At 35.2% G+C, this 26,673-nt stretch overlaps 1 protein-coding gene across 3 annotated transcripts in view; it reads right to left on the reverse strand.

The window, feature by feature from the left end:
- Positions 1–26,673, reverse strand: part of GSK3B (glycogen synthase kinase 3 beta) — a 196,093-nt gene that overhangs the window by 15,030 nt on the left and 154,390 nt on the right. For 2 of the 3 annotated variants that reach the window (XM_082839847.1, XM_082839849.1), the window contains exons 8-10: positions 25,926–26,021; positions 16,977–17,015; positions 14,009–14,195 (exon numbers count right to left, since the gene is read on the reverse strand). In XM_082839847.1, coding sequence (XP_082695973.1) covers positions 14,009–14,195; positions 16,977–17,015; positions 25,926–26,021 — 322 coding nt within the window. The remainder of the gene's footprint in view (positions 1–14,008; positions 14,196–16,976; positions 17,016–25,925; positions 26,022–26,673) is intronic. The other variant, XM_082839848.1, reaches the window with a different exon arrangement.

The following is a 26,673-nucleotide window of genomic DNA, read 5'->3' on the forward strand; positions in this document are numbered from 1 at the left end:
AAGACATGATAAACCTACATCTGAAACTAAATCATGAGCTAGTAATTAAAATATAGAGAAAGTCCACAGAAATGGTGTGATACATAACAAAGGCACTACCTGCTAAAATTAGGGTATCTCTGAGAACTAAAGATAGGCCGGGGAAAGGTACTGGTCAAAAGTTTGAGGGTAAGCATATTAATAAGATATATCTCCATCTTTTATTAACTTAAATATACTAGGTTTTCCCTTGGTGCTCTGACAGTATTTGACTGCAGGGATTGAGGGTGACAGTGTCACGGAAAAGAGAATATAATTGCAGTTTGTACTTTGGCATGCACAGACCAAGTTACTCGATAGCAGGTAAGATTTATCCAAACAGTAGTGGAAACGGGATTTAAGGAACATCTGTTTAAATTCTCATTGCTTTTATTAAACATGTCTTTACTGAATTCTACTTTGCTTTTTAACTTAGTAAGATTATTACTTTTTAAAAGTTTGAAATACGCTTTTATCTGCACATGGAAAGTTTCTCTCTGTCAACTGTATACAAACTGGCTTTCTTTAAAGAATTAAGTTCTGTATACGAATCTTGAGAAAAAGATGATATTGGACTTAATAATGTAAACAACTACCGAGACATAGTGGTGAGCTTGTACATAAAAGTATCTGGTGTTAACTTCCGATAATACGACTTCTTCTAGTCTGCCTGGGATAACCCTGGTTTATTCTTGTAGTTCTGGCATTTAACTAGTGAGTGCTTATTTCCACTCTAATAAGTGTCGCTATTAATAATCCTTATTCCAATAATTTGAAGGAATAATTATACGACCGTACTAGCTAAAGGAAGATGTTATCCTCTGAGCTATAAGCAATTCACAGTTATGGCATGGACTAAAAAAAGTTAGGAAATAGTATTTTCTTCAAATTAAAGTAAAATTCACATAATATAAAATTAATCATTTTAAAGTGTATAATTCGTGGAAGTTAGTACATTCACAACGTTGTACAACCATCACCTCTACCTAGTTTCAAAATATTTTCATCACCCCAAAGGGAAACCTTTAAGCAACTACTCGCCATTCATCCCTCCCGCCAGCCCCTAGTAAGGGAAATATCGTTTTAACGCAGTACTTGACAAAGCCCCTGGCAATAATGATTTATTCAACTTGGTGCCTTAGTAGCTAAATTTTGTACTAAATCAGATACTAAATGATAACCAGATTCTGGTAAAAAGAAGCAATATGCTGATGTCAAGATATATGAAAAATGAATGGGAGGAAAAGCTCAAAACTGAGAGAAGACTATTCATTATCTTTTCCCCTTAAATGAGAAGACTTATTAGGTCAGCTCATCAAATAATAACCTTCCCTGAGTTGGAAAATCACTGCCCTAATGTTCAGGTTTGAAGAGATGCTGTTTTCTCATAATCAGCTTTAGTAGCTGTTTCAGTTCTCACTGAGGTACAGAAAGAGCCAATGTAGTTTTACTTCAAATCAGTCCAATTTTAACGCACAACCTTACACCTAGAAAAAGAAGAGAATCACTGATAATTGCCATGGCTGATGAGTTTATGGTTCTAAGAATAAAAATTAATGTAAGATGTGGTAGTTACTCTTCAGTAATCCAAAAGAAAGTCAGACTTACCATCCCAATTAAGATTAAAATCTCCTAAAATAGAAAAGCTTCTTTAAAATCCACCCATCCATCTACCCACCCACACCCTCATCCAACTAACAATACTGAGCATGAAAGATTGTGTTAGGTCCCAGGATAGACAGATAAAAAGACGGTTGTCTTTGTCTGTTCAACAGAAATAGGAAATGGAAGGACAATTACACAAATAAGCTGGCAAGAAAGGCATTCAATCAATTCGAGACTGGGACACTTTTAAATTAAAAGATCTCTATGACTATGAGCCCAACATCTAAAAGAAAACCCAAAAAAGGAAAAGATGACCAAAGATTTTAATATAAGACATTCTGACAGAGCTACAATTGAGATAATCTTTAAAATAAACTGAGTATCAGTGGTCTGTGGTCACATGCTGTCCATTTTCTCCCATTCACTCAATCTTTTACCAGATCACCTATCCTTGTGTATCTGCATGTCCAATTGAGGGCCATGGTGGTTTTGTGTTTTATTCTGGTTAAGGTGTATGTATGCGTACACACACACACACACACACACAGTTGCAGGGTTTGAGAAAAACAATCCTCTTTTTTACTAGGTGGTAGAGGGGTAACTAATGAAAGTGAAAGGGAACAGCAAAGAAAGATGACGATAACCAAAAAAAAAGGAAGCTATGGGATACTGGAGGCTTTGCCACATCTAAAGACACAGGGGAGAGGTAAGTAAGGTTCATGAAACAACTTAAAAGACTAAGTTCTTAACCTAGAGTGAACAGTGGATAGCCTTTGGGGGCGGGGAGAACTTTTGTGAAAGTTTTGAGTCACACACCCAAAAACTTAAGAAATTCTAAACTGGACAGCCACGTATAGCTCTATTATCTCTCCAACTTCTATACACCATTGTCCTTTTCCTCTTCCTTAATTATATGTATTCCTTCAGGTCCATTGCTTTCCATCCATTAGCCCTTCTCCACTTCAGAGAGCTTGCTAACTGTCACAGCTTTTGCTTGTGTGAATGAGGAAGCCTCCATGTATTATAGCACTGTTTTCTACACTACAAGTCTGTCCCTTTTGTGAGGAGAGACTATGGGCACTTCTGTGGGCTGTCACAAGTAGTCCAAAACGCTTGCAATTTTTTTTTTTTTTTGCATGCAACAATTACAACCTACTCCCAATCTCCCTGTCTATCCATGGCACTGAATAGTAAGGAAACGGAGGCAATGAGTATGCATACAAAATGCACTGAAAGAAAGCAAAAAAAAGGATGGCATTTTGGAGGACAGAAAGAGCAAAGCAACAGACATTTTTAGAATCAGGGAAAGTATATGTATTCTTTTTTTCTTTAAATTTTATGGACTGATTGATTGGCTGCGTTAGGTCTTCATTGCTGCGCGCAGGCTTTCTTTAGTTGCAGTGAGCGGGGCAACTCTTCGTTGCAGTGCGTGGGCCTCTCATTGCGGTGGCTTCTCTTGTTGCGGAGCACGGGCTCTAGGCGCTTGGGCTTCAGCAGTTGTCGCAGACGGGCTCTAGAGCGCAGGCTCAGTAGTTGTGGCACACGGGCTTGGCTGCTCCGTAGCATGTGGGATCTTCCTGGACCAGGGCTCGAACCTGTGTCCCCTGCATTGGCAGGTGGATTCTTAACCACTGTGCCACCAGGCAAGTCCCAGTATATGTATTCTTAAAGGCAGAGAATATGATGGCGTGTAGAAGAGATTGAAAATGAAAAGTTAATATTTATTCACTAAATATATGTGTGAGTCTTGAGAGCAGGGAGATTATTAAGGAAACAAGGAAGCCCATAATATAAAAGTGGGTCTAGCTATGGAAAAGAGGTGGGAAGAATAAGAGACCGCATTACTCCAGAGACATGGTTCAAACAAAATGGCAACAGGTTCCAGAATGTTTTAGAAAACTTCATGCATGACAAGAATTTCTTCAACCAATTGAAGATGCCATAAAACTACTCATTAAAAGAAAAATCCCATAGTAGTTTATGAGGAAACATTATGAATGTTTTGATGGTGTATCAATCATTATGTGGTCCACCATCAAAACATAATGCACAATTCGAACAAAAGCAAATGAATTTAAAAATAGCTATCAATAAGCCAACCAAGAAAGGTATCAACCAACCAAAAGGTTAACCAAACTCATTTAAATAAATTTTGCTGCACTGTTGACACTAAAAACTATAGAAGAAAAATTCCCATGAAAAGACCACTGTAAGTTAAGCAATCTTTTTAAATGTTAAAAACAAGAACAGAACCTAAATCTAGTTGTTTTGGAGAAACCTGAAGTTTCCCTTAAAGTTTCTCTTCTTCCAAATATAAGATTTCCAAATTTATTAATAAGAAAGGGCGGGTTTTTGTTTTTTTTTAATTTGCAGGGGTGGGGGATAGGAGGAGGGGTGGGAAGAGGTATATACGTTTGTTAAAACTGTGTTGTGTGAAAGCTGAGGATAAGTTTGAGAATAGTAATCAATGTACAAACCAGAAGGAAGAAATCAACCCTTTATTAACTAGACCTCTTACAATCATAAGTTAGAAGGAAATCTTCTTTGTTACCTTTGAAAGGGCTCAACATGCAGACCCCCAGAAAGGAGTCACTACAAGAGGCAAACTTTCTTTACCTTCTATAAGTAGTCTGAGGTTTTCATGTGTGTATCAGGTCTCTTAAGAATAAATGAAAATTGCCAGTGGTTGTCTATATAGTTAAAACTGCTATTTTTTTCCCCTATTCACAGAAAATGACTTAACAATGGCCTGGTACTTTTTCTTTGAGGAGTAATTCAAATGTTAGGATGGTGAACCTTGATCTCACACACTGAATTGTTGCTTGTTTGGATATATTTTTTTTAGATGAACAAGTAACCCCATTACAACTGTTTCTCTCTTAACAATTTCAAAGTGCCCAGGTCAGGAAATCTCTGACCAAGTTCCTAACGTTGACTACATACTCCATACTCATTCAGAAAAGTAAACAAATACTAAACTAATCAGAAGATCAGACAAATAGTAAACAAATTACAAGGCTTGCTCCTGCTGCTTGGTAATATTAGCAATGTTTCATGCGCAGACTACATGATACCTGTAGAAACCCATGACTACTTTGCCTTGGAACTGCCCAAGAGGGAGCATCACAATTTATACTAGTCACCCAAAAAGGTGTGTACTACATTTATGGTAATGCATTGTGTACTACATAATGCATTTTGTGTACTACATTTATAGTAATGATACATTTACAAGTTATCTAGCAAAATGTTAGTATTTTTAAAGTCCTGATGATTAAAAAGAATAAGCTTTAGTAACCTGAAAATCTTAGAACTCCATTCTTGATGAAATGTAATAAGTGTAGCATTTACGTTGAATTCTGCAGGAACCAGTTTGTGTTTTTTTTGTTTCCATTTATACCATGATTTTACATATCTTACCCTTTCATGCTCTATGTTTTTAGCTTTATTTCTCATTTTTTCTTTGTCTTTCTGGAGTCAACTCATTTTTTATAATCAGAATTTTGGAGCTGTATGTGTCTTTTTTTTTTTTAAACACACGTTCTTTCTTATTTTATTCTTTCTGACAGAGTTTTGAAAAGAATCTTTTTTTTTAACATCTTTATTGGAGTATAATTGCTTTACAACGGTGTGTTAGTTTCTGCTTTATGACAAAGTGAATCAGTTATACATATACATATGTTCCCATATCTCTTCCCTCTTGCGTCTCCCTCCCTCCCTATCCCACCACTCTAGGTGGTTACAAACCACCAAGCTGATCTCCCTGTGCTATGCGGCTGCTTCCCACTAGCTATCTATTTTACGTTTGGTAGTGTATATATGTCCATGCCACTCTCTCACTTTGTCACAGCTTACCCTTCCCCCTCCCCATATCCTCAAGTCCATTCTCTAGTAGGTCTGTGTCTTTATTCCCGTCTTACCCCTAGGTTCTTCATGACCTTTTTTTTTTTTCTTAGATTCTATATGTATGTGTTAGCATAAGGTATTTGTTTTTCTCTTTCTGACTTACTTCACTCCATATGACAGACTCTAGGTCCATCCACCTCACTACAAATAACTCAATTTCGTTTCTTTTTACGGCTGAGTAATATTCCATTGTATATATAGAACTACCATATGACCTAGCAATCCCACTACTGGGCATATATCCTGAGAAAACCATAATTCAAAAAGAATCATGTACCAAAATGTTCATTGCAGCTCTATTTACAACAGCCAGGAGATGGAAGCAACCTAAGTGTCCATCATCGGATGAATGGATAAAGAAGATGTGGCACATATATACAACGGAATATTACTCAGCTGTATGTGTCTTTGAATATCCTTTAATCCAACTACCTCATCTTTTTAAATTAGTAAACTCAGAGATAGTGTCTTGGCCAAGATCTGCACCTAGTTAGAGAGAGACTGGGAAGGAGACTTTAGGTCTGACTTACTCCATATGCAATACTGCATATCTTTATTGCCTTGGTTATACATCACATACCACCAGTATTCTGGTCTTCTTGGAAGTGTATCTGTCCAAACTACACACAGAACTTTAAGTCCAGACATTAGTTTTTCATTGTTTGTTCCTATAACATTCCACATTCTCTCCAATAGTACAGTTGAGGCAGCAGAGACACTCAAATCTCAGGGAAAGGGAAAATAATCCTCATAAATAATTGATAATTTAGATGCTAAAATTCTGAATACAGTCAATACTGTATGTCAGTAGTACTCTAGTTGCCTGAACTAAAACTAACCTGCCCCCTCTTACTGGCACTCACGAATTTCCTAAGCTCTCCCTTGCAGTGTATTTCCTTGGTTTAGCTTTCAATACCTAGAAGAGTACAGCTTACCTCGATATTTTACTCTTCTAAATTATTCATAAAATATTAAAGAATAATTCGGACACCAATTCCTTTGATAAGTATAAACAGCTCCATCTCTCATTTATTTACTAGAATAATCCTTTTATTTATACCCAAATTGCCTCAAGTCCATTTATCAAGATCTTTTATAGCCATTTTTCACCCAGAAGAACACAGTAGAAAAACAGGGATAGCCACGTGAAAGGTTTATAGTTTAGTTAAAAAAAAAAAAAGACGGGCACTGCAAGTGAGAGCAGTTTATGAGTTCCTATTTAGGATTTGATTCATATCCTACATATAAATCAAGATTTCCTATCTTATGTAAATTTGTTCTTGCTATTGTAAATGATAATAAATCTAAAACCAAAAAGACCCTAGTCAAGGTTAGAATATTACAAGATACTTCATTACCTTAATTAAGGTGGTTGAAATACTATGTCCACTTTATTTTTTTTTAACTTTTTATTTTATATTGGAGTATAGCCGATTAACAATGTTGTGATATACTATGTCCACTTTAGATGTGGCTGAGGATAAGACAGGCTAGAAGAAAATAGCCAGGATATAGAAAGCTAGGTAAGCAGGTGGGCTGACCATATTTATGCATATCACTATTTCATAACAAAAAAACTGGTTTAAAAATCATTGCTATAAAGATATGGAGCCTCCTAATTATCAAAAATAATGAGTTACAACAGATTTTATAAATAAGTAGTCTACTGCTTTCAGATGAAGAAGTATAACCCTTTGGTAAGCTGGCCTTCTGTAACACTTACTTTTGTTGCCCACCCCCAACTTGTCCTCAGACCCTCTTTTCATCACTTCCTTTTCTTTAACACAGTCCTAAACGCATTAAAAAAATCTTTCTCTGATCCTTCCCCCATTCCCTTCGGTTTTCTCTTACTCTTCCTTTTACTGTCTTTTTTTCCACTTGATTTCTGGAACCCCTTTGCTGTCTCATCACTGTTTTCCTCATGTCCGGATACTCTTTTCCCTGTATCCCAAGACATCCGTAGTCTGCCTGAGTTTGCATGCTGTTTTCTGAATGCTCCAAATATCCTGTTTTAACTCTCATTTAAGCAGTCCCCCCTTCTTCTGGCCTAACCAATAAGCCACCCTTCCTCCTTGTTCCCCCACAAAACTATCATTCCCTCAGATAACCCAGCTAAGTGGTAGAGCAGTAGACTCTTCAAACTAAGTCACACTAATGTAAATAGTTGATAATCTTTACTTATACCTGCCCCATCCTATCCGATGCCCTCAGAGGGACGTTTACTAAAATAATTTTACTTGGTAAAATCTCATAAAATCAGGTTAGAAAATTGGAACTGGGGATGTGTGTGGTGGAATTAACTGGAGACTCATCTTTAAACATACAAAACTACCTATTTCCAGTATATTCCAGCCTTAGAATAGGTAAGGAATTGGTAAACAAAGAGAATATCGATCTCTGTTGGGATTTCCTGATTCTATTTGATTCCTAAGGTCTGATTAAGTTATGTCCAACCTTTGAGATCCAATAACTGAGGGAAAGGGAAAGAAGGGTATGGTATGCTAAAGGTCTGTCCTGGTTTCCAATGTCTGGAGGCAGGTAATACTGTCAGTCAGGGTATCCTAGAACACAGAAACCCCAGTGCCAGAAAAAAACAGAGGTGTAATAGTTATGGATCCAGAAGGTCAGAAGGATCTCAAAGTTTTCTGTCCCATATCTGTTCACCTCTCTTCTCCCTCTAGCTGATCACAGAAACACTTGTTTTGATTATATGAAAGTAATATTGTAATGAAAGTAATATTAACTAACATTTATGGCTATTTACTCATGGCACAGTAACAAACATCAAATTGTAGTTAGCTATAAGCTTTACTATATTCTACTCAAGTGTCTAATCTTCATAGTTCTGTTCATATGGTAGGTTTACTTTACTAAATTAAAACAACAGTACCAACAACCAGAGGGAACATTAGAAATGCCCAATAAGTACAGGTTGCATGAATTAATAAATACTGTGTGTATTTAAAGTGGCAGGTATCAATCACTCAAACAGTCATTGAGCACCTACTATATGTAGATCAGGGATTACCTTTAGTTTATCTGGGGAAAATAGTATAGACTTCACTGAAAATTTGCTGTGAAGATGTAGGAGGGTACAGCAGAACCTCACTAATGACACCCTCCATCCCCTCCTACCTCTGCCCCCATGTTTCCTATCTCTGCACTCTCTCTAGCTATACAACCAACTGGAAAGTTAGTTCTCCTTCATTCTCTTGAATTAGCCAGTTTTATTCTGATCATCCATTAACTGCTATTAATTAGTATGTGCTTTAAAGTTGCATCTGCACAACAGTTACATCTTTGCCTTAGTAAATAAGATGACTATTTGCAAAAACTGCTCCAAAATCAGAACAGGGAGGATCAAACAGAAATAACACAAATTATTGACATCAAGTAGCACCTCTTTCCTGGACAGCTGTGTCCTTATATGGAAACACTGTTCAAGTATAATAGTGATCTAGAAGGATAGGGAGAAAGTACTACTAAGTGATCATAGCCTAGTTTCAGAATGGCTGCTAAGACAGGGCAGCATTTAACAACTTTAATAAAGAAGGGCCATATTACAAAATGATGTCATGTTCAACTTAATACATTGAGTTTTATGAAAAACCATTTCAAGGATATATTCACAGGGTCCATTTGAAGAGGTACAAAGATTCATGCACATCCTTTTCACTGATATCCAAAGAATCACATAAAGAGTCTGACAGCCACAGAGATTGCATGCCATGTCTACATATACCACATCCATGTACACACATATTCTTCAACTCCTCAAAGTCATATGCACATTCAGACATACACAGAGTCATATTTATGTTTGATATCCTGGGCAAATATAAAAAGTTGAAATATCAAAATAAAACATTCTTCATTCCTTTTTTAAAACTTGTAACAATTAGGTATGTGTGAACAAAGTCTGAGTTAAATTATTTACTCTTTAAAATAAGCCTTTTCTTTACTTTAGTTGATTCTATTATTTGACAATATGAAAACTGCCCACTCACAAAGGTCCTTCCAATATTTTAGAGACCATATTCTAAAATCTAAGCCGATTTATTTTCATGTTAATCTGTCTTATGAACACAATTTACTAGAGAACAGGTAAATAGCATTTACCAGGTTCTAAATCATTATACTGCAGTAAGCCTTAGGATCAAATGAGATACCACTTCACACCCACTGAGACAGCTATTAAAAAAAAAAAAGGAAGACAAGTATTTGTGAGGATGTGAAGAAATGGGGACGCTTGTAACATTCCTGGCAGGAATGTAAAATGTGCAAGCCATTGTGCAAAATGGTTTGGTAGTTCCTTAAGAAATTAAACATAGAATTACCATATGACTCAAAAAAACTGAAAACAAGTATTCAAACAAATTCATACTTGTACACAATGGTCAGAGCAGCACTATTCACAATAGCCAGAAGGTAGAAACAAACCAAATGTCCATCAGTACATGAATGGATAAACAAAATGTGGTATATCCCTATGCTATGAACTGAAGGTTTGTGTCCCCTTAAACTTCATATGCTGAAGCCCTAATCCACAATGTGATGGTATCTGGAAGTGGAGTCTTTGGGAGGAAATTTGGTCATGAGGGTAGAACCCTCATGAATGGGATTAGTGGTCTTATAAGAAGCGACACAAGAGAGGTGATCTCTCTTCACCATATGAGCAAAAAGTAGCCATCTGCAAACCAGGAGGTGGGCCCCTACCAAACACTGAATTTGCCGGCATCTTGATCTTGATGTTCCCAACCTCCAGAACCGTGAGAGATAAATGTTTGCTGCTTAAACCTAAGTGTCCATCGACAGATGAATGGATAAAGAAGATGTGGCACATATATACAATGGAATATTACTCAGCCATAAAAAGAAACGAAATTGAGTTATTTGTAGTAAGGTGGATGGATCTAGAGCCTGTCATACAGAGTGAAGTAAGTCAGAAAGAGAAAAACAAACACCGTATGCTAACACATATATATGGAATCTAAAAAAAAAAAATGGTTCTGAAGAACCTAGGGGCAGGACAGGAATAAAGATGCAGACATAGAGAATGGACTTGAGGACATGGGGAGGGGGAAGGGTAAGCTGGGACAAAGTGAGAGAGTGGCATGGACTTATATATACTACCAAATGTCAAATAGATAGCTAGTGGGAAGCAGCCGCATAGCACAGGGAGATCAGCTCGGTGCTCTGTCACCACCTAGAGGGGTGAGATAGGGAGGGTGGGAGGAAGACGCAAGAGGGAGGAGATATGGGGATATATGTATAATGTATAGCTGATTCACTTTTTTATACAGCAGAAACTAACACACCATTGTAAGGCAATTATACTCCAATAAAGATGTTTAAAAAAAATAAATAAATGTTTGCTGCTTAATCCACCTAGTCTATGGTATTTTGTTATAGTTGCCTGAACTGATTAAGACATGATATAATGAAATATTATTCTGCCATAAAAAGGAATGAAATACTGATACATGCTACAACATGGATGAGCTCTGAAAACATGCTAAGTGAAAGAATCCCACATTATGTGATTCCATCATATGAAATACCCAGAATAGGGAAATCTATAGAGACAGAAAGCAGATTGGTGGCTACCAAGGGCTGAAGGAGGGATTAATGGAGACTGAGTGCTTAATGCGTATGGAGTTTTCTTCAGGAGCAATGAAAATGTTTTGGAATTTGACAGAAGTGATAGCTGCACAACACTGTGAATGTATTAAACACCACTGGATTGTTTACTTTAAAATGGTTCATCTCATGCTATGTGAATTTTATCTCAGTTTTTTAAAAAGCTTAGAAATTCATAAAAGAACAAACTTAGTTGTTTTAAATTTTATTTTCTTTAATAATAATAGAAAATTATTAGCCAGTGACTAAAGAGTTAAATGTAGTTACTTCAAAAATAGTGCATGGGAACAGTGAAACTGAATCCTGGATTTTAAAATCTGATCAAAGAAAGGTTTAAGCAGCATCTCATTTTCAATCAACACATACAGGTGCACACACACATTGAAGAGTATGTATCAAAATATGTCTCAATTTAAGGAGAATTATTCTCCAAAATGTATCCATCATAAATATCACCTTGTATGCATTTGAGTTTCTACCAAGTTGTTCACTTGACAAGGGGCTGTCCTGATTTGCGTATTCTGAGAAACAAAGTACTTGCTGGAGAAGATACTTAGCATGGGAAAAAACTCAATCAAGTTTCCCTTCAAAATTTGGGAAACTTTAAAGTTACCTGACAGAAATGGTAAAAAAAGAGGTAAAGAAATTTAGCACTGACTTAGTAGTTTCTGATGTCAAGACTCCACAGTTCCACTGGATGTCATTGTATACAAAAGCCTTTTAGATACCACTTTAAAAAGCAATCCACTAAATAATTATATTATGCAGACAATAAACATATACCTACAGTACAAAAAGGAAAAAAAATGTATCATGCTATGTAAATGGATACATGTAGAATTTCCAATGGCGGTCTCAGACAGATTCAAAAAGTGCTTCATATTAAAAACTTTAGGTGATGTAACCTAAAAAACTATATAGATGGTTCAAAAAGTAGCTCTACTGATAACAAAGACACAGATGTAAAAGATGCATATAGAGTTTGAAAAAAATTGTTTTATGAAATTTGAGATGTAAAAAAAAATTCCTAACCTAATATTAACTTTACATAATATATAATTTTCAATATATTCAAGTTAACAAAAAGGACCCTTTTGGGATCTTCTAAATGGGAAAATAGAGGATCACTTTATATTCAAGGATTAACAGTTTTAGCATTAGAAAAAGATTGAAAAGAGCTACACCATAAAATGCTAAAAGTGATTATTTTGAAGACTAAAAGTAATTACTTCGGGATTGTGATTTTAATTTTCTCTACCTCCTCTGCATTTTCAACATTTTCTTCCATCTACATGTATTACTAGATTAAAACAAAAGCAGTAAGAAATAAAAATAAAATTTATTTTCTCAAGAGGTCTAAAACTTGTATGACATGGAATCAATGAATTTCTGTTCTGGAAGAGGCCAAGAGTCTCCCAGTCTAACCTTCTTCCAAATCAGAATCATCTTATCTACAATATTTGACATCATCCAGCTTTTCCCTGATATACAGATCAATATTCTGAAAACAGCTTGTTCCATTATTACCAGCTGAAAACTTCTTTATTAATTCATTAATAATTTTATTTAGTCTCTATTTATGCCAGGGGCTGAGGTCTTTATTTGAGGTATTTTTCTCAGGAGTCCCTTAAGTCTTCACTTTTCCAGGCTCTATATCCAATTCTGCTCCTTTGTATACCCTACCTGGCATTCATTAACATTCTTCTTAGAGAGGCATAGTCAGGACTTAAAACAACATTCCAAGTGATTTCTGATCAACCCTAGTCAAAATTAATAGTCCCAGGATACCTGAACATTTTTCTTAGATGAACGTAGACTACATCAGCATTGCCAGCATTACATAATAGTGACAGCTTAAGATTATAGTCAACTGAATCATCCAGGTCTATTTTACTAGCAACTTAGATGTTCCAAATCTAAAATTTAAGCAGCACATTTTTCCACAATCAATTTTAGAAAAGTTTAAATATGGGGGAAAAATTGGCTTTATAATAAAGGAAATATATCTATTTCCTGATCACAGAAAGCTCTCCATCCCCCTTCTATATTTTTAGCTTGACTAATCAATGAAAACAAGTAATCTATTTATTCCTTGTTTTATCTATAGGGAATTGTACACATTTAATGTTCAGTTTAGGAAGAAAATCATATCATCAGAGGCAGTGTGGTTGATGAGTGAATGAAAAATGAACACAGAAATGGTGAAGAAATGACTATCCCTGGGCTTTTTAGAAACCACCAATGCACAAACTTAGTTTTCCAATCAGTGTTTTCTCAGCAGCAATGATGCCAAGCCCAGAAGGGATGAGAATTTCTCTTCTACATCCCTTATATATAAAGTTATATTAAGTTCCAAGAAGGGGTTTATAGGACTCTAGTTTTCCCCATCTGTATAATGTCTAAAATTACCAAAATACAGCCACCAATTTATTCCCAGGTTAAAAAAACTTGATATAAATCCTTGGGAAGCAAGAAATTTTAATATTCTAACTTTTATATACAAAGCTGAAGGTTAAATTATACATTAGTCTTACTAGTGATAAACCTCACTCAGTGAAATCTCTATATAACTTCTCCAGTGCCAAGATTTATCATAATCTGCTAAAAATTAGAGAAGCTATGCCTATTTGAAACTTTTTGCCTGCCATTATTTTGTTCAAAACCATACAAGTGGTAGCCTAATAAATGGTTAGATAGGATGCTTCCTACCTGCATAAGTACCTGCATAAGTACTTAATATGCCTACTTTATCCTACACAGATTTAATTAACAGAGTGTCACTTCACACACATGTGTAATTTTCCCAGAAATGGTAAAAGAATTAAGTGTTAGAAGTTACCTTGAGTGGTGAAGTTGAAGAGTGCAGGTGTGTCTCGCCCATTTGGTAGTTTGACATTTGGGTCCCGTAATTCATCAAAAAATGAATGTGCACAAGCTTCCAGTGGTGTCAATCGGGCAGTTGGGGTATACTCCAGCAGACGGCTACATAGTGCAATCGCCTCCGGTGGAGTTCGAGGTCGGAAGACCTACGGTATAAAAAAAGAGAAGGTACAATTAATGTTTCCTTGTAAGAGTCTTAGCAAATTATCCTCTGAGTACTGAGTTAATTCCCACCATGTACAAAAACATGGTTGCATTTGTGAAAGGAACCTTCTAGAATGAAAGGAGTTAACTGCACATGATTTACCACAGTGATGTGAACTGCTAATTAAAGACTATATGAGAAAAGCTCAGAGAAAAAACTAGGGGAAATGGAAAAAAATCTATATATGCTAATCATAAAGCAGTACAATCAAACATGCACACAAAATGTGACAGGCACAAAAGAAAGCCTGAGTTCTGGAGGCAAGCGCAACTAGGAGAATACAAAATTAATTTTAAAGTTTTGACTGCTGTGGCAATAGATAAAACGTTGCCTCTTTTGTGTGATTTTTTTTAGCAGAACGATTATGGATAATGGACAGCACTGTTCAAATTTTGGCAATTAATATCTTTTAAAAAAGAAAAGCTGTTTTACTCTTAGTCTATAAATATTAATGATTTGGTATTAATTCTTCAATAAGCAGAGACTATTATTATTTGAAGAAATTCTTGAATATCCAGAACTTCGCAAAATGTCCAAAACTGTTTTCTCAGGTAGCGGTTGTCGTGAACACGGCCAGTTTACCCTCATTTGAATAAATATTCTAGGGTTTTAATCAGGAATAGAGAAATGTATTTTTCATTAAGAGCTATTAATTCACAGAAAAAGTAAACTGAAAGCTATACTGAAGCAAAATGCAAATAAATAAATTTGCTTAAAGGAATAGAAAGCTTTCTACTCATCTATGCCTTAAAACTCCTAATAAATACATGAAACTATGAAAAATATACTGTGTTCTAAATTATGGACAGTTAAAGGATAAAAGCAGAAGGGGAAAAACAAATAAACGAACAGAAAGCCTTTGAAACTAAAGAAAAATGAAACATATACCCCTTGACAGGAAGAACACAGAATCAAATAGAAGGTGTAGTAGTGGCAGTGGTGGAGGTGGACAGACACATAAAGAGAAAGAGATGTGTAAAAATGGAGGGAAATAGACCTAAAAGTGAGGAAAGAACATGTAGATTGTGACAAGGCACAGAGGAGCCTGGGAGGCTTAAGTTTTCCTAACGAGAAAGGCTCATGTAACATTTGTCTATTCACCTAGGCTGAAAGCAGAACTGGTTACTACTACAGACTCCTTAGGTTATAAGAGACTATTTATAAGAGTACTCTACTCTGAAAATCTTTTTTTATTCCTTTTGTTTTTACACAAAGTTTATTATTAATAAAGATATTTTCCATGGAAATTGAGAGATTGGCTTGGGTAGGATATTAGAAATTTACTTCCGAATATTAAAGGCCTTAGTTAATTTATTTGGCTTGTTAGAAAACCCTCTCTCTAAGGTCAAAAACTGCTTTATCTTTATTCTTTTGAGTAATCTGACTTGCCTCAGTCAAGGAGTTACTGTATTATTTGAAATGTTTAGATCTCACACTGTTCTTAGTCATTTTCCCCTTTCTTGCTCCCCAGCCAGAACCATAATCAAAGTGTGAAAGAAAATAATCAGTGGAAATATTTAGAAAATTTTTCGTAAAAATATTAAGCACTACTGACATTGCTCTGAGGGCAATTTGCATTTGACAGCATATGGATTTATTTTGCTAGCTAGTCTAATAAAAATGTCTCTGCACCAATATGGTAACACATAAGTAGAATTAAAAGTACCACCACCAAAAGCAGAAATAAATATCTTCTAACATTCAAATGCAGGGAAGCTACACAGTGAGTGTAGTTTAAATGAAAAAAAAATTGTGTTATTGCTATTAATAAATCAGTATTGTAAGCTTATTTCTGATTATTAAAAAAAAAAGTCATCCACATCTTTCTGGTTTCTTACTGGCTACAAGTGACCATCCATGTTGGTACTAAGACACATATTAGCTTATTCTTGCCAGGGAATCCTAACTCACAGTATCAAAGAGTTAAAAACAATAAAGAAAAGAATTCATTCCAAGAGCCTAAAATTAAGACTTAACCCGCCTTTTAAAAATGTATCCATTATTAATTTAAACCCCTTGAGAGATTCTTGATGAGAAAAGTCTTGGTTCAGTAATCTATGGATAAAGGTTAAGCGGAAAATTATGCGGGGTCAAAACCCAGTGTACCCAAAGTCCAGATTTCTGACCATAAGACTGGGTGTGGTAGCATGCAACTTTCAAAAATTACAGGCCAAACTAGAAATAGCTCTTCTGAATTATGTCTGTGTCTAAAGAAAAGGAAATCAGTAACTATTGAGATTTGGTTTCTTTTTTTTTTTTTGGCCGCAATGCGCGGCATGCAGAACTTCCCCAACCAGGGATCGAACCCGTCCCCACTTCAGTGGAAATACAGAGTCTTGACCCCTGGACTGCCATGGAAGTCCTTGGCTTTTAGTTTCTGCTGCTTTTCATTCCTTACTCATTTAAATTGCCTAACACTCGGAATCTTTGGTTCTGTGGATCTTTGTCAATATTTATTCTTGTAAAAATAATAATTTTTACACCCCTCAACTCCTCAACTTCAGCTTAGATGTCAATAAATCACTCAGGAAACTGACAATCTAAATATACTATAAGCAAAACCTATACCATACAGTGAGTAAAAACAGAAATCACAGCTACCTACATTGTTTTTACTATTACATTTCAAGAATGAATAACTATTTAGCCTTTCAAAAAAAGTTTTCCCCCTAGTTTTATAGACCTGCCCTGAAATTTTGGGAAAAAAAAATTAAGTACATACCCGAACTCCTGAGGTGAAATGTCCTGTTCCTGACGAATCCTAAAGATGAGAATGCAGTGAAATAATCCAAACAGGGGAAGTCAATCCAAAAGAGAATAGTCCAGCAAGGAAAAATATATCCAATGTTATAAGAAATCCATGGTGTGGGGGGGGGACATAGAAAATGTTTATACAGTTATAAACTTTAAACATCAGTCTCCACAGTAGCAAGTCCAAGTTTTAAAAATTATTTCACCACAGTGTATGCAAAAAAAATTTGATTGCGCAATGGTGAGGCACAGTAAAGAAACATTTTAATTTTAGTTAATTATGTTCCGATGCCAGTGCGTTTATTAAAAAAATACAAAACCAAAAAAAGTTAAAATCAAAATGAAATCTAGAAGTAAAGTTCCCAAAGTAAAGTGTTTGGTCTTCTACGACCTGGATTCATTGTCCATTGACATGGCTTGGGAGGGGGCATATCAGACTGCTTTTAAAGATACAAGTTCCCAATTTGCTAATTTTCTCTATTAATGAATTTCAGTACACAGTATAAACATTTTTTGCTAAATTATTAGTGATGAGAGAAAAGTAATAAATATATTTAATTTATATTACTATAGATTTCAAGCCAGATATTTTCAATTTGTGTGAGCTAAGAAGGATCAGGCCACCGCGGATTATTCTCCATTTTGGATTGACTTCCCTGCTAAGAGATGTTTACTGACATTCTCATTATCTTAGAGGACTCTTCAGGAAATTGACATATCACCTCAGGAGTGCGGGTATAAACTTACTTTTTCTATTGTGGGCTTTGCCCCCTAATACCCTTGCACCCATTACTTAGGAAAAATAATGAACATTCTTTCTTTTTGGAAAAACTCACTGAAAAAAATTCTATATCTTTGAGCACTACAAATTCAACACAGTTCCATCTGCAAATATGCCCAATTCACCCACCAAAAGCTAAACAAAAATATATACAATGAACAATACAACTAAGGGACAGTCACAGTTATAGGTGACATGCATAGTAATGTACACCAACACCTAGGCACAACGGAGCCAATTATGCAAAAGGGAGGTAGTAGGGTCTATTATGTCTAGGTATTGAGAACAAAAAATGGCAGACCTCACCAGTAGCTGTGAATTCCCTTGGCTATTCTAAGAGAATTTAACATTCTTTTAGGATAGTTTCCAGTGGGGGAATTAAATATTTTGCAAAAATAAATAATCCGCGGATTATTTTTAGTCTGCAGACTAAAATTTAGTACACGGATTAAAATCCGGCCCATCAGGATAAAAATCTCTCATGAACTTAAAACACAACCAGGTGGACAAAAATAGAAAACCAGACTCAAAAAACTGAGAGCACAAAGTAAGACTCAACTGGGCCAACTAATTATTAGTGCGCAGACTAAATATGGCCAGCCAAGAATGTCAGCAAGGCCATGAAGAGCCCAAAACACCCCCTGTAAAAACTAAAACCAAAAATAAATAAATAAAACAAAACAGAACAAAGCAAAAAATAAATAAACAAAAGGAAAGAAAACAAAAGAGAAAGGAAAAACTGAAAAGAATCAAAACACTGACATGAACTTTTAAGTGATTCAAATACTACCTCACCTGTGCAGCAACTCATTTTCTTAAATTGAAACAAACTCTCATCACAAATACTAGTCTATAGAAGAAACTGAGAGAAAAAATTCATTTTTTTCCAAAATAAATTATCTGTGGTACTGAACAAATGCAAATGAGTCCTTAACAGAAGAATTATTCAAAATAAATTTGTATTTGGATAACTCAGAAAGGACAGAGGTAATTTTCTCCTTTACATGTCCTAGAATAGACTTTTGCCATCAAACATCAAATTTCAACCTGGAGCTGTTATGACTGAATCATAAGCCCCTTAAAATTATCATTTATAAATGGTCATATATACCACATCAAGGCCTATGGTTGATTCTCATAGCATCAGCTTTCAACAATTCCACTGTATTAAACAGCCAACCAGAGCAATGTAAGAATGCCTATGAGCAATGATAATTAATCTAAGTAGAATGCAGAACAAGTACTGTGCCTGTTTCAAACAGCTACTCCTCCCAAGTTTTCATTGTGATAAATGTACAATACAGACGACACTGTTCTCTGGTCATACCCAAAATACACAAGCATCCAATGCTAAAAACTGATACACCATGAACATTCCTGAAGAGCAACCCTAATATATAAAATTATTTGCAATTTGTAAGCCTTAAATACAGGACTAAAAGTGAGACAATGCCATGGATTTGTTGACTAGTTAACTATGCTAATTAATCAAGTTAATTAAGAAAAGAACTTAAGTCTACTGAAGTGCTCATGTGCAGTACATAATTCATAAGAAACAAAAACATCCTTTCCTTAGCCACAGCAGAGCCAGCATTCAATACATTTCAGCTGTACTAATTAAAAGGCTTATGGAGATTTCCTGAGCTCTAATACACATAAGGAATATCATATGTGTATTGATATCAGCATTTAACTATGAAATGAAATTTCTCCCTCTAACCTCATTTACTGATAAAATAGTACTATACTATAGAAGTGTGAATTACCAAATGTCCACTTATCTAATTTAATCTTTCATTGTTCATAAAATGGTGACTATAGTCAGCTTGATCTTCCTAAGAATATAATATTTTCTTTTCATCCACACCTCCTTATCTTAAGGGATATTCCCCTAAACTACAGCAATTCCTAACTTAAGCGACACCTAAGCAGATCTAAATCCTCCTTCAAAAGTACCCACCCTCATTCCCCCTAGCCCTTCTATCACCCTTAAAGGAGGCTTCCTTTTCCCCTCCACCATCCATGCTGGAACTCTTCCCTATAATACCTATAGTATGTGAAACAACTTTGAATACCAATAGTACATAATCAAGTATATGGTTATATATATTATTCAATACTTGCTTCAACTGAGTCAGTTATATCATCTCTAAGTTTTTCAAAGAGGAGGACTATATATTTTAGTTCTTTTGCATCCTTTATGGTAGCCAGCACAGCACTGATTACACAGGAGATAAGTGTTTTAAAGAACAAATGATTAAGTCAGAAGCAGATTTTTGCCTTCTTTTTCAATCCACCCTCAACCCTATCCTCTGCTCCCCACAAGTGATCTTGAAACTTATGTCTTAGCATTCTTTCTTTTTTATATTATTCTTCCCACATATGGACTAGCCACGCTAGTAGCTGGATTTTAATGTGCAATAGTTTCCAAAGAAATAGGGGTAAAGCCAGTATAAACAGAAAAGTGAGGTCTATTCACATAGGAAAATAGGTGATGTAGGTAGAAAATTCAGTAGAGAACGTAGTATATTTATGAGATAATTGATAATGTACTAGTTGAGGTCAGCATGCAGATGGGGTTGAGTAATAATATACAAATTGATTACCTAAGCAATAGAACAAAACAGACAAGTGGCAGACTTAGGAACCAATAGAAATCCCCAACACAGTTTTATGCTTTCTGGAATACATGTGAGCAAAACAAGGCAGACAGACCAGAAAAGGTAGAATGGACTTGCAAAACAAAAAGTTTGACAGCAATTTTTGTTTTGCGCTAAGACCCTCTGAAGACATTTTTGGTAACATGTGAAACTGTAGTTAGAACAGGTAAGTTTACCAAGTGAAAAATCTTGTACTCAAAGGCTCAGGGAATAAAAACCAACATTATGAAGAAAAGTCTTTTAAAAAATATTATAGTGGGGCTTTTTGGTTTAGCTTTAAGCATAGAGAATAATACATATAATAAGCAGTTCATCTGGTCTGAGTCCTTGATGGCTGAAATGACCTCAATTTTCTGCTTACTCTATTAGCTAGCTGGAAACACTAGTATTCATTCATTTCACAGCATGTGGACTGTGTTCTAAGAAATCAAGTATGTAAGGATTGATTTTTGTAGACAAGGCTTTCTAGGATACTTAACCAATGATCCAAGGTCCTCACATACCCTAAAGACAATCAAGTATTAAGTAAACTTAATACTTAATATTAAGTTTTGGCATACATACTCATGTATGCCAAAAACTCAGCAACAAACATTTTGAGGGAATATTCATTTTATTACTACCATTACAAAAGAGAAATTAGAAACTGCTACAATACATATGGTATGAATTGACAGCTACTACAGGAGTTATGTGGTGGGAATAATCATGTAGAATTTGGATAATTAGAAAATGTTTCATGGGAGAAGTGAGATTTGAGGTCTTAACAGAAGGTCAAGACTTGGTAAGCAGAGAAAAAAAGAATGTTCTAAGTGTTCACTAGGAAGCGGTAGAAACGAATATGGCTTCTCTGGGGGACCATTAGGAGAACAGTTTGATTAGACCAAAAAAATTCAGCATGACTGCATGATCCCTTCAAAGTGAGGACAACACTGTCATATGTAGCTAACATATTAAACAGCAATAGGTCAACAGAAAGAGACCAAGGCCCTTGGGATTCTAATCTACTTCCTTCTACTAACCAGATACATCATTTATGAATTTCATTACTCTGAAAGAAAATACAGATATCTGTGTTATCTAACTGACCTCACAGGATTACTTATTACTGGGATAAAGGGGAATACTTGTTTTAACTTTAAACAAAACGTTACTCAAAATTGGGAAGAAATTTATATAACTATTACAATGTAACCTTATCAGAAACCCTTAATCTACCTCAACTAAACACTAAGCTTTCAAATTCATTGCTTAACTGTATGCATTTAAGGGTGAAGGAGTTGGAGCACTTGGGAAAGACTGGGTTTAATGGACTAGATGCCTCAGAAAAAGTTAAGAGCAGGACAAAGAACTAAATCTCTTGTTTTTCTGGAAAGAAAAAGCAGAAATGATTAGGAGCAGAGTGACTGGATAATCTGTCACCCAAACTAGGACAGTGAAGAGTGTGAAGGAACGTGGCATTAATAATTTCACTGGACAAGCATAAATTGGGACACATGATCACTCTTGTCTTTATGTGTATAGTATGTCAAATTTTCCTAAAGGCAATGAGGAATCAGAAAAATTTTAAATAGAAGTGACAGTATCACATGTGCTTTTAAGAAAGCTGACTTTGACAGCAATGAGGATGTGAAAGATATGAAGGAGGGAACTTAGGATGTAGGAGGTTGTTTTAACAATTCTATGATACGATGATGGGCTAAACTAAAGTCAGGGCAGTGGAGATAGAGAGGACAAATCACAGAACTACACTGGAGGTACAATCTTTACATTTACTCTGAACTAAAATGAAATAATCCTTTATATGCATACTTTGTTTTCAAAAGAATTTGGAGAAAAGACACAACAGCTAATTGCTATCTTACCAAAACAAAACAAAACAAAAAAGACAAAAACAAAAAAAATTTTAAGCACTAAGAATGGGAGAAGTGCTTAAACTAGATCATTACTTCATACCTAAAAGAACTGTCATTTGACCAAATCTCCAGGTACCAAATGCAGAATATTTCAGCTTCTTCTCTTCTGCCAACCAATCACCATCTCTGTTTAATTCTCAATTTATTTTTTTTTAATTTACTTTTATTATCACTTCCTTTTGCTTCCCATCTGGCTTTTATTCTTTTAAGTATACACCATACACCAGTGGGGAGGTATTTATCCTCCCCACCCTCACTCTCAATATTGGTCCCTGTTTCAAAACATTAGAACATATTTCCTTTCCAACTTAAGCCTCAAATGCTTATCCAATGAATTAGGTTGTTATGGCTATTAAGTAATAGTCAAGGCCATCTTATTGGATTTCTAAATTCTCAAGATTCCTGCTATATATCACACTAGGATTATTTCATTGTTTTGTTCTTCTGTTTGTTAATCTTTCTTACACATCTTAATACCCTCACCTCAATGTTTCCACGGTAGACATTTTCTCCCTTGATCTTTTTGTCTGCCTACATTTTTTGAGAACAAGAGCTCCCAGATCTGGGGATATAGTTGTACTACACTGCCACATAGGAAAGGAGGGCTTACATGCTCACAGCTTCAGGAAATGGGGCTAAAGTGGGTTTTAACAGAAGACCTCAATAAAGGCAAAGCAGGTTTTGTTTCCAGACTCCCGTTTACCTGCCCTCCAAAGGCAAAAAGCTCTTCTCTTTAGAGAACATTTTGTATGTTTTAAAAAAATAACTCCATTGACTGCTTAGCATAAGAGAGCATTTCTCAAGTTGGTGTTCACTATCACAAGGCAGGGGAGAGGGGACTGAGTTCCCTCTAGAAATTTAAAATTTTTTATTATTATGTTGATAATAATCTACTTTTTTTTTTTTTTTTTTTTGTGGTACGTGGGCCTCTCACTGTTGTGGCCTCTCCCGTTGCGGAGCACAGGCTCCGGACGCGCAGGCTCAGTGGCCATGGCTCACGGGCCCAGCTGCTCCGCGGCATGTGGGATCTTCCCAGACCGGGGCACGAACCCGTGTCCCATGCATTGGCAGGCGGACTCTCAACCACTGCGCAACCAGGGAAGCCCCAATTATAATCTACTTTTAAAAATCAATATATTCTGGATCACCTGAATGACAGAGTAGTGCCATGGAATTTCTATGTCTGAATTTGGTTTGTGTTTACACCCACAATAACAGCAACCTAATGGTGTGCACTATTAAGAAATTAATATATGTGTACTATTACATAATAAATGCATTTGTACCAAGTGAGAACCCAATTATGTTACATATATGAATGAAGAGTTCACAAGAGTTTGAAGAGACAAAATAGGTAGGAGAATTGAGTTATTATTCTACACATGGTACAGGAATGGAAGCCTAAATAAAACAAACAAGTAAAAGGGCTTTGTATAGATTATTCAGGTTTGAAAAGCATTAGTGTAAGATATAGAAACATCAGGAATCCACAAAGGCAAAAGAAGATGTAAAGCATGCAAATTCACCACAAATCTTCAATTGCCTGCATGGTAATTATAATAAATCATTCCCCACATACCATCCCGGCTAATACTTGAAGAGATATAATCCAGGGGGAAAAAATGCAGAATATGACACACACTAATACTGGTGTCAGTCTTGACTAAAAAAAAAAAATTGAGAACAAGGACTACTAAATAAGATCTCATGACCTCGTTTCAACATTATATTGGTCAGAAACTCTATACATGTGATGAATACTTAGATTAGATTCAACCAAAAAGAATTTTACTTTTCTTTCTTCCTAAAAATAACATGCTTATTAAATAAAATATGGAAATATAGAAATGCAGAACAAAGAAAATAAAATCACCTACACTCTTCTTACCCTAACTACTAATTGCTTTTTGTTTCTCTTTAACATGGTTGAAATCACTTGTTACAAACACTTTAACTTGGAGTAACTTTGCTGGATTCAAACTGTAACTCAGCTTCTAAATCCAAACAGGCCACCTAGGATTCTCTGAGTTTAGAATAAGTGAGAGACACTAAATATCTTCTGAACCAGATTCAAAATAAACTTGAAGTACAAAGACCAAAGAATGATTTACCTCAGAATATTTAGTGTTTATTGTAAACTTAAAAAGAGGGTGGGGGAGAGGGCAACATCTTAGTCAGTGAAAGCTACAACCTATAGCTCTGGCACTAAAATATTACTGAGGTCTTTGATTCTAAATAATAAATAATTAGTAATAAGAGGATTTTCTGAAGTGAAGAGAAGTGAAGAGAAGTGAAGAGAAGTGAAGATAGTGATTAACTCGAAGGAAAGTAACTTGAATCATAATACAACTTATAGAAAGAGACCTACTTTTAATCTAAAATTGTAAATTATTTTACCTAGCCCTAAATTACTTCACCTCTTATTATAAAAGATCTATAACCAATTAAATGAACATGATCAAAACATGTTATATATATACATTTTTAAATATACAAAGTCTCTGCTTGAAATACATATTAAAAAGCTGAAAACTTCCAACCCACAAAATATATAATGAAATGTAAGTAAATTGGGAAGGGCGATGCATGCATAGCACGTAACTAGAAGTTTAAAAGACCAGGCATTAAACACACACACACACACACACACACACACACACACACACACACACACACGAGAAGAAGCTTAATCCTGGCTTTGTCACAGCCACCTATGGAATCTTTGATAAGTCATTTGACATGTTTAGCCAGAGTTTCAGAATCTATAAAATGAGAGATTCACTCTAGCTATAAACCCTGTTGAGATTTTTTTCTTTTCCCTCTGCATACAATCTCACAAATCAAACTGACATGAGAACAACTTCGTAATAAAATCTCTCTAGAATCATCTCAATTAAGTATCAAAGCAAAAAATAAAGTCTTCTCATAAATTAGTACTTATGGCTCTTAGAATTGGCTCCGTCTAAATGTTGCGGTTAGGCTTTTCCAATGGCTAGTGACACGCTGTTGACATATTAATTGCTTTCAATGTATACTACTAGTATGATCAAATCTTCATTTTATTCCTGCTCCCAAAACACCAATAGGAAAGTAAACAAAAGAACACAAAATATCATCTATAATATGGTCTATATATTAACAGTTAAAAAAATAAAAATATATAAAATGTATATTTTCATATGCTATATGATACTGAACTAATAATAAACACTTCTAACTATGTAAAGAAATTACTTCTGAATTTTAAGTAGTCAAAATTTATATATAAGATCCTGCTCCTAATGAAATTCTTTATTTGAATGCTATGTATATGTATTGTCCTGATCCTACAAATAAAAACCCAGGCTGAAAACTTTCTATAGGAAGTCAGTGGGGATGAAACTATATGGTCAATGAAACACTGAAGTACAGCTATCTAATTATCTTTACGTGCAGAAGTGCTATTGTACTTTGTACTCTGGCAGCCATCTAGTCTCGAAATAGTTTACTTTAAGAACAAAGAGAAATCCAACTTCTAGTTAACTACTGGTTAATGTGCTTTTTAAAAAACTCTTTTGACTCACCTTAGTCCAAGGATGTGCCTTAATTTGAGGGAATTTGAATTCTGTGTAGTTTGGGTTCATTTCTCTAATTTGCTCCCTTGTTGGTGTCCCCAGGACCTAGATAAAGAAAGCAAGTTATTGCCGTATTTTTCTATGTACTTACAAATATAGTCTTTATGTCTTAATGTACTGGTTTTACTGGAAAAAGGAATCCCAAAGTTATAAAATACACAGCTCATTAAATAGAGCAGACTTTATAAAAAGACTTTAATTTCTAACTGACTACAGAACCCATGCTAGACTACCGTATACGGACATTTATGATAATAGTAATGTTAAATCAGGCTTGTAAAAGAAAGATCACTCAAAAATATTCAAGTAAAAATCCTTGTTCTGTCTAGAAAAACAATCTATTGCAATGATGGCATCTGAAATGAGAGTATCTTTTATTCATTTAGTAAAGTAAGCCAAAGGTTTTATTATTAATAAACTGTTGATATTTAGGAGGATCTTAGTCAAACATGGTCATCAATAATTCCATTCAATCACTGAATATTAAGTGAGTGTCTCTGTGTACTAGGAACTACACTATGGTATATGAAGGATACAAAGAACAAGAGATTTCCTGCTATGATAAACTTACTTATTTGTGTGTGGAAAAAAGTATAACTATAATACAAGATGAAAATATATCAAGTACTTCATTGCCTCCAGAGCTGTATTAGGCACCAGACAAAGGAAAGTATATGGACCTGAGTGCACAAAGTAG

The sequence above is a fragment of the Leucopleurus acutus genome (assembly GCF_964270905.1).
Source record: "Leucopleurus acutus genome assembly, chromosome: 5".
Classification (NCBI taxonomy): domain Eukaryota; kingdom Metazoa; phylum Chordata; class Mammalia; order Artiodactyla; family Delphinidae; genus Leucopleurus; species Leucopleurus acutus.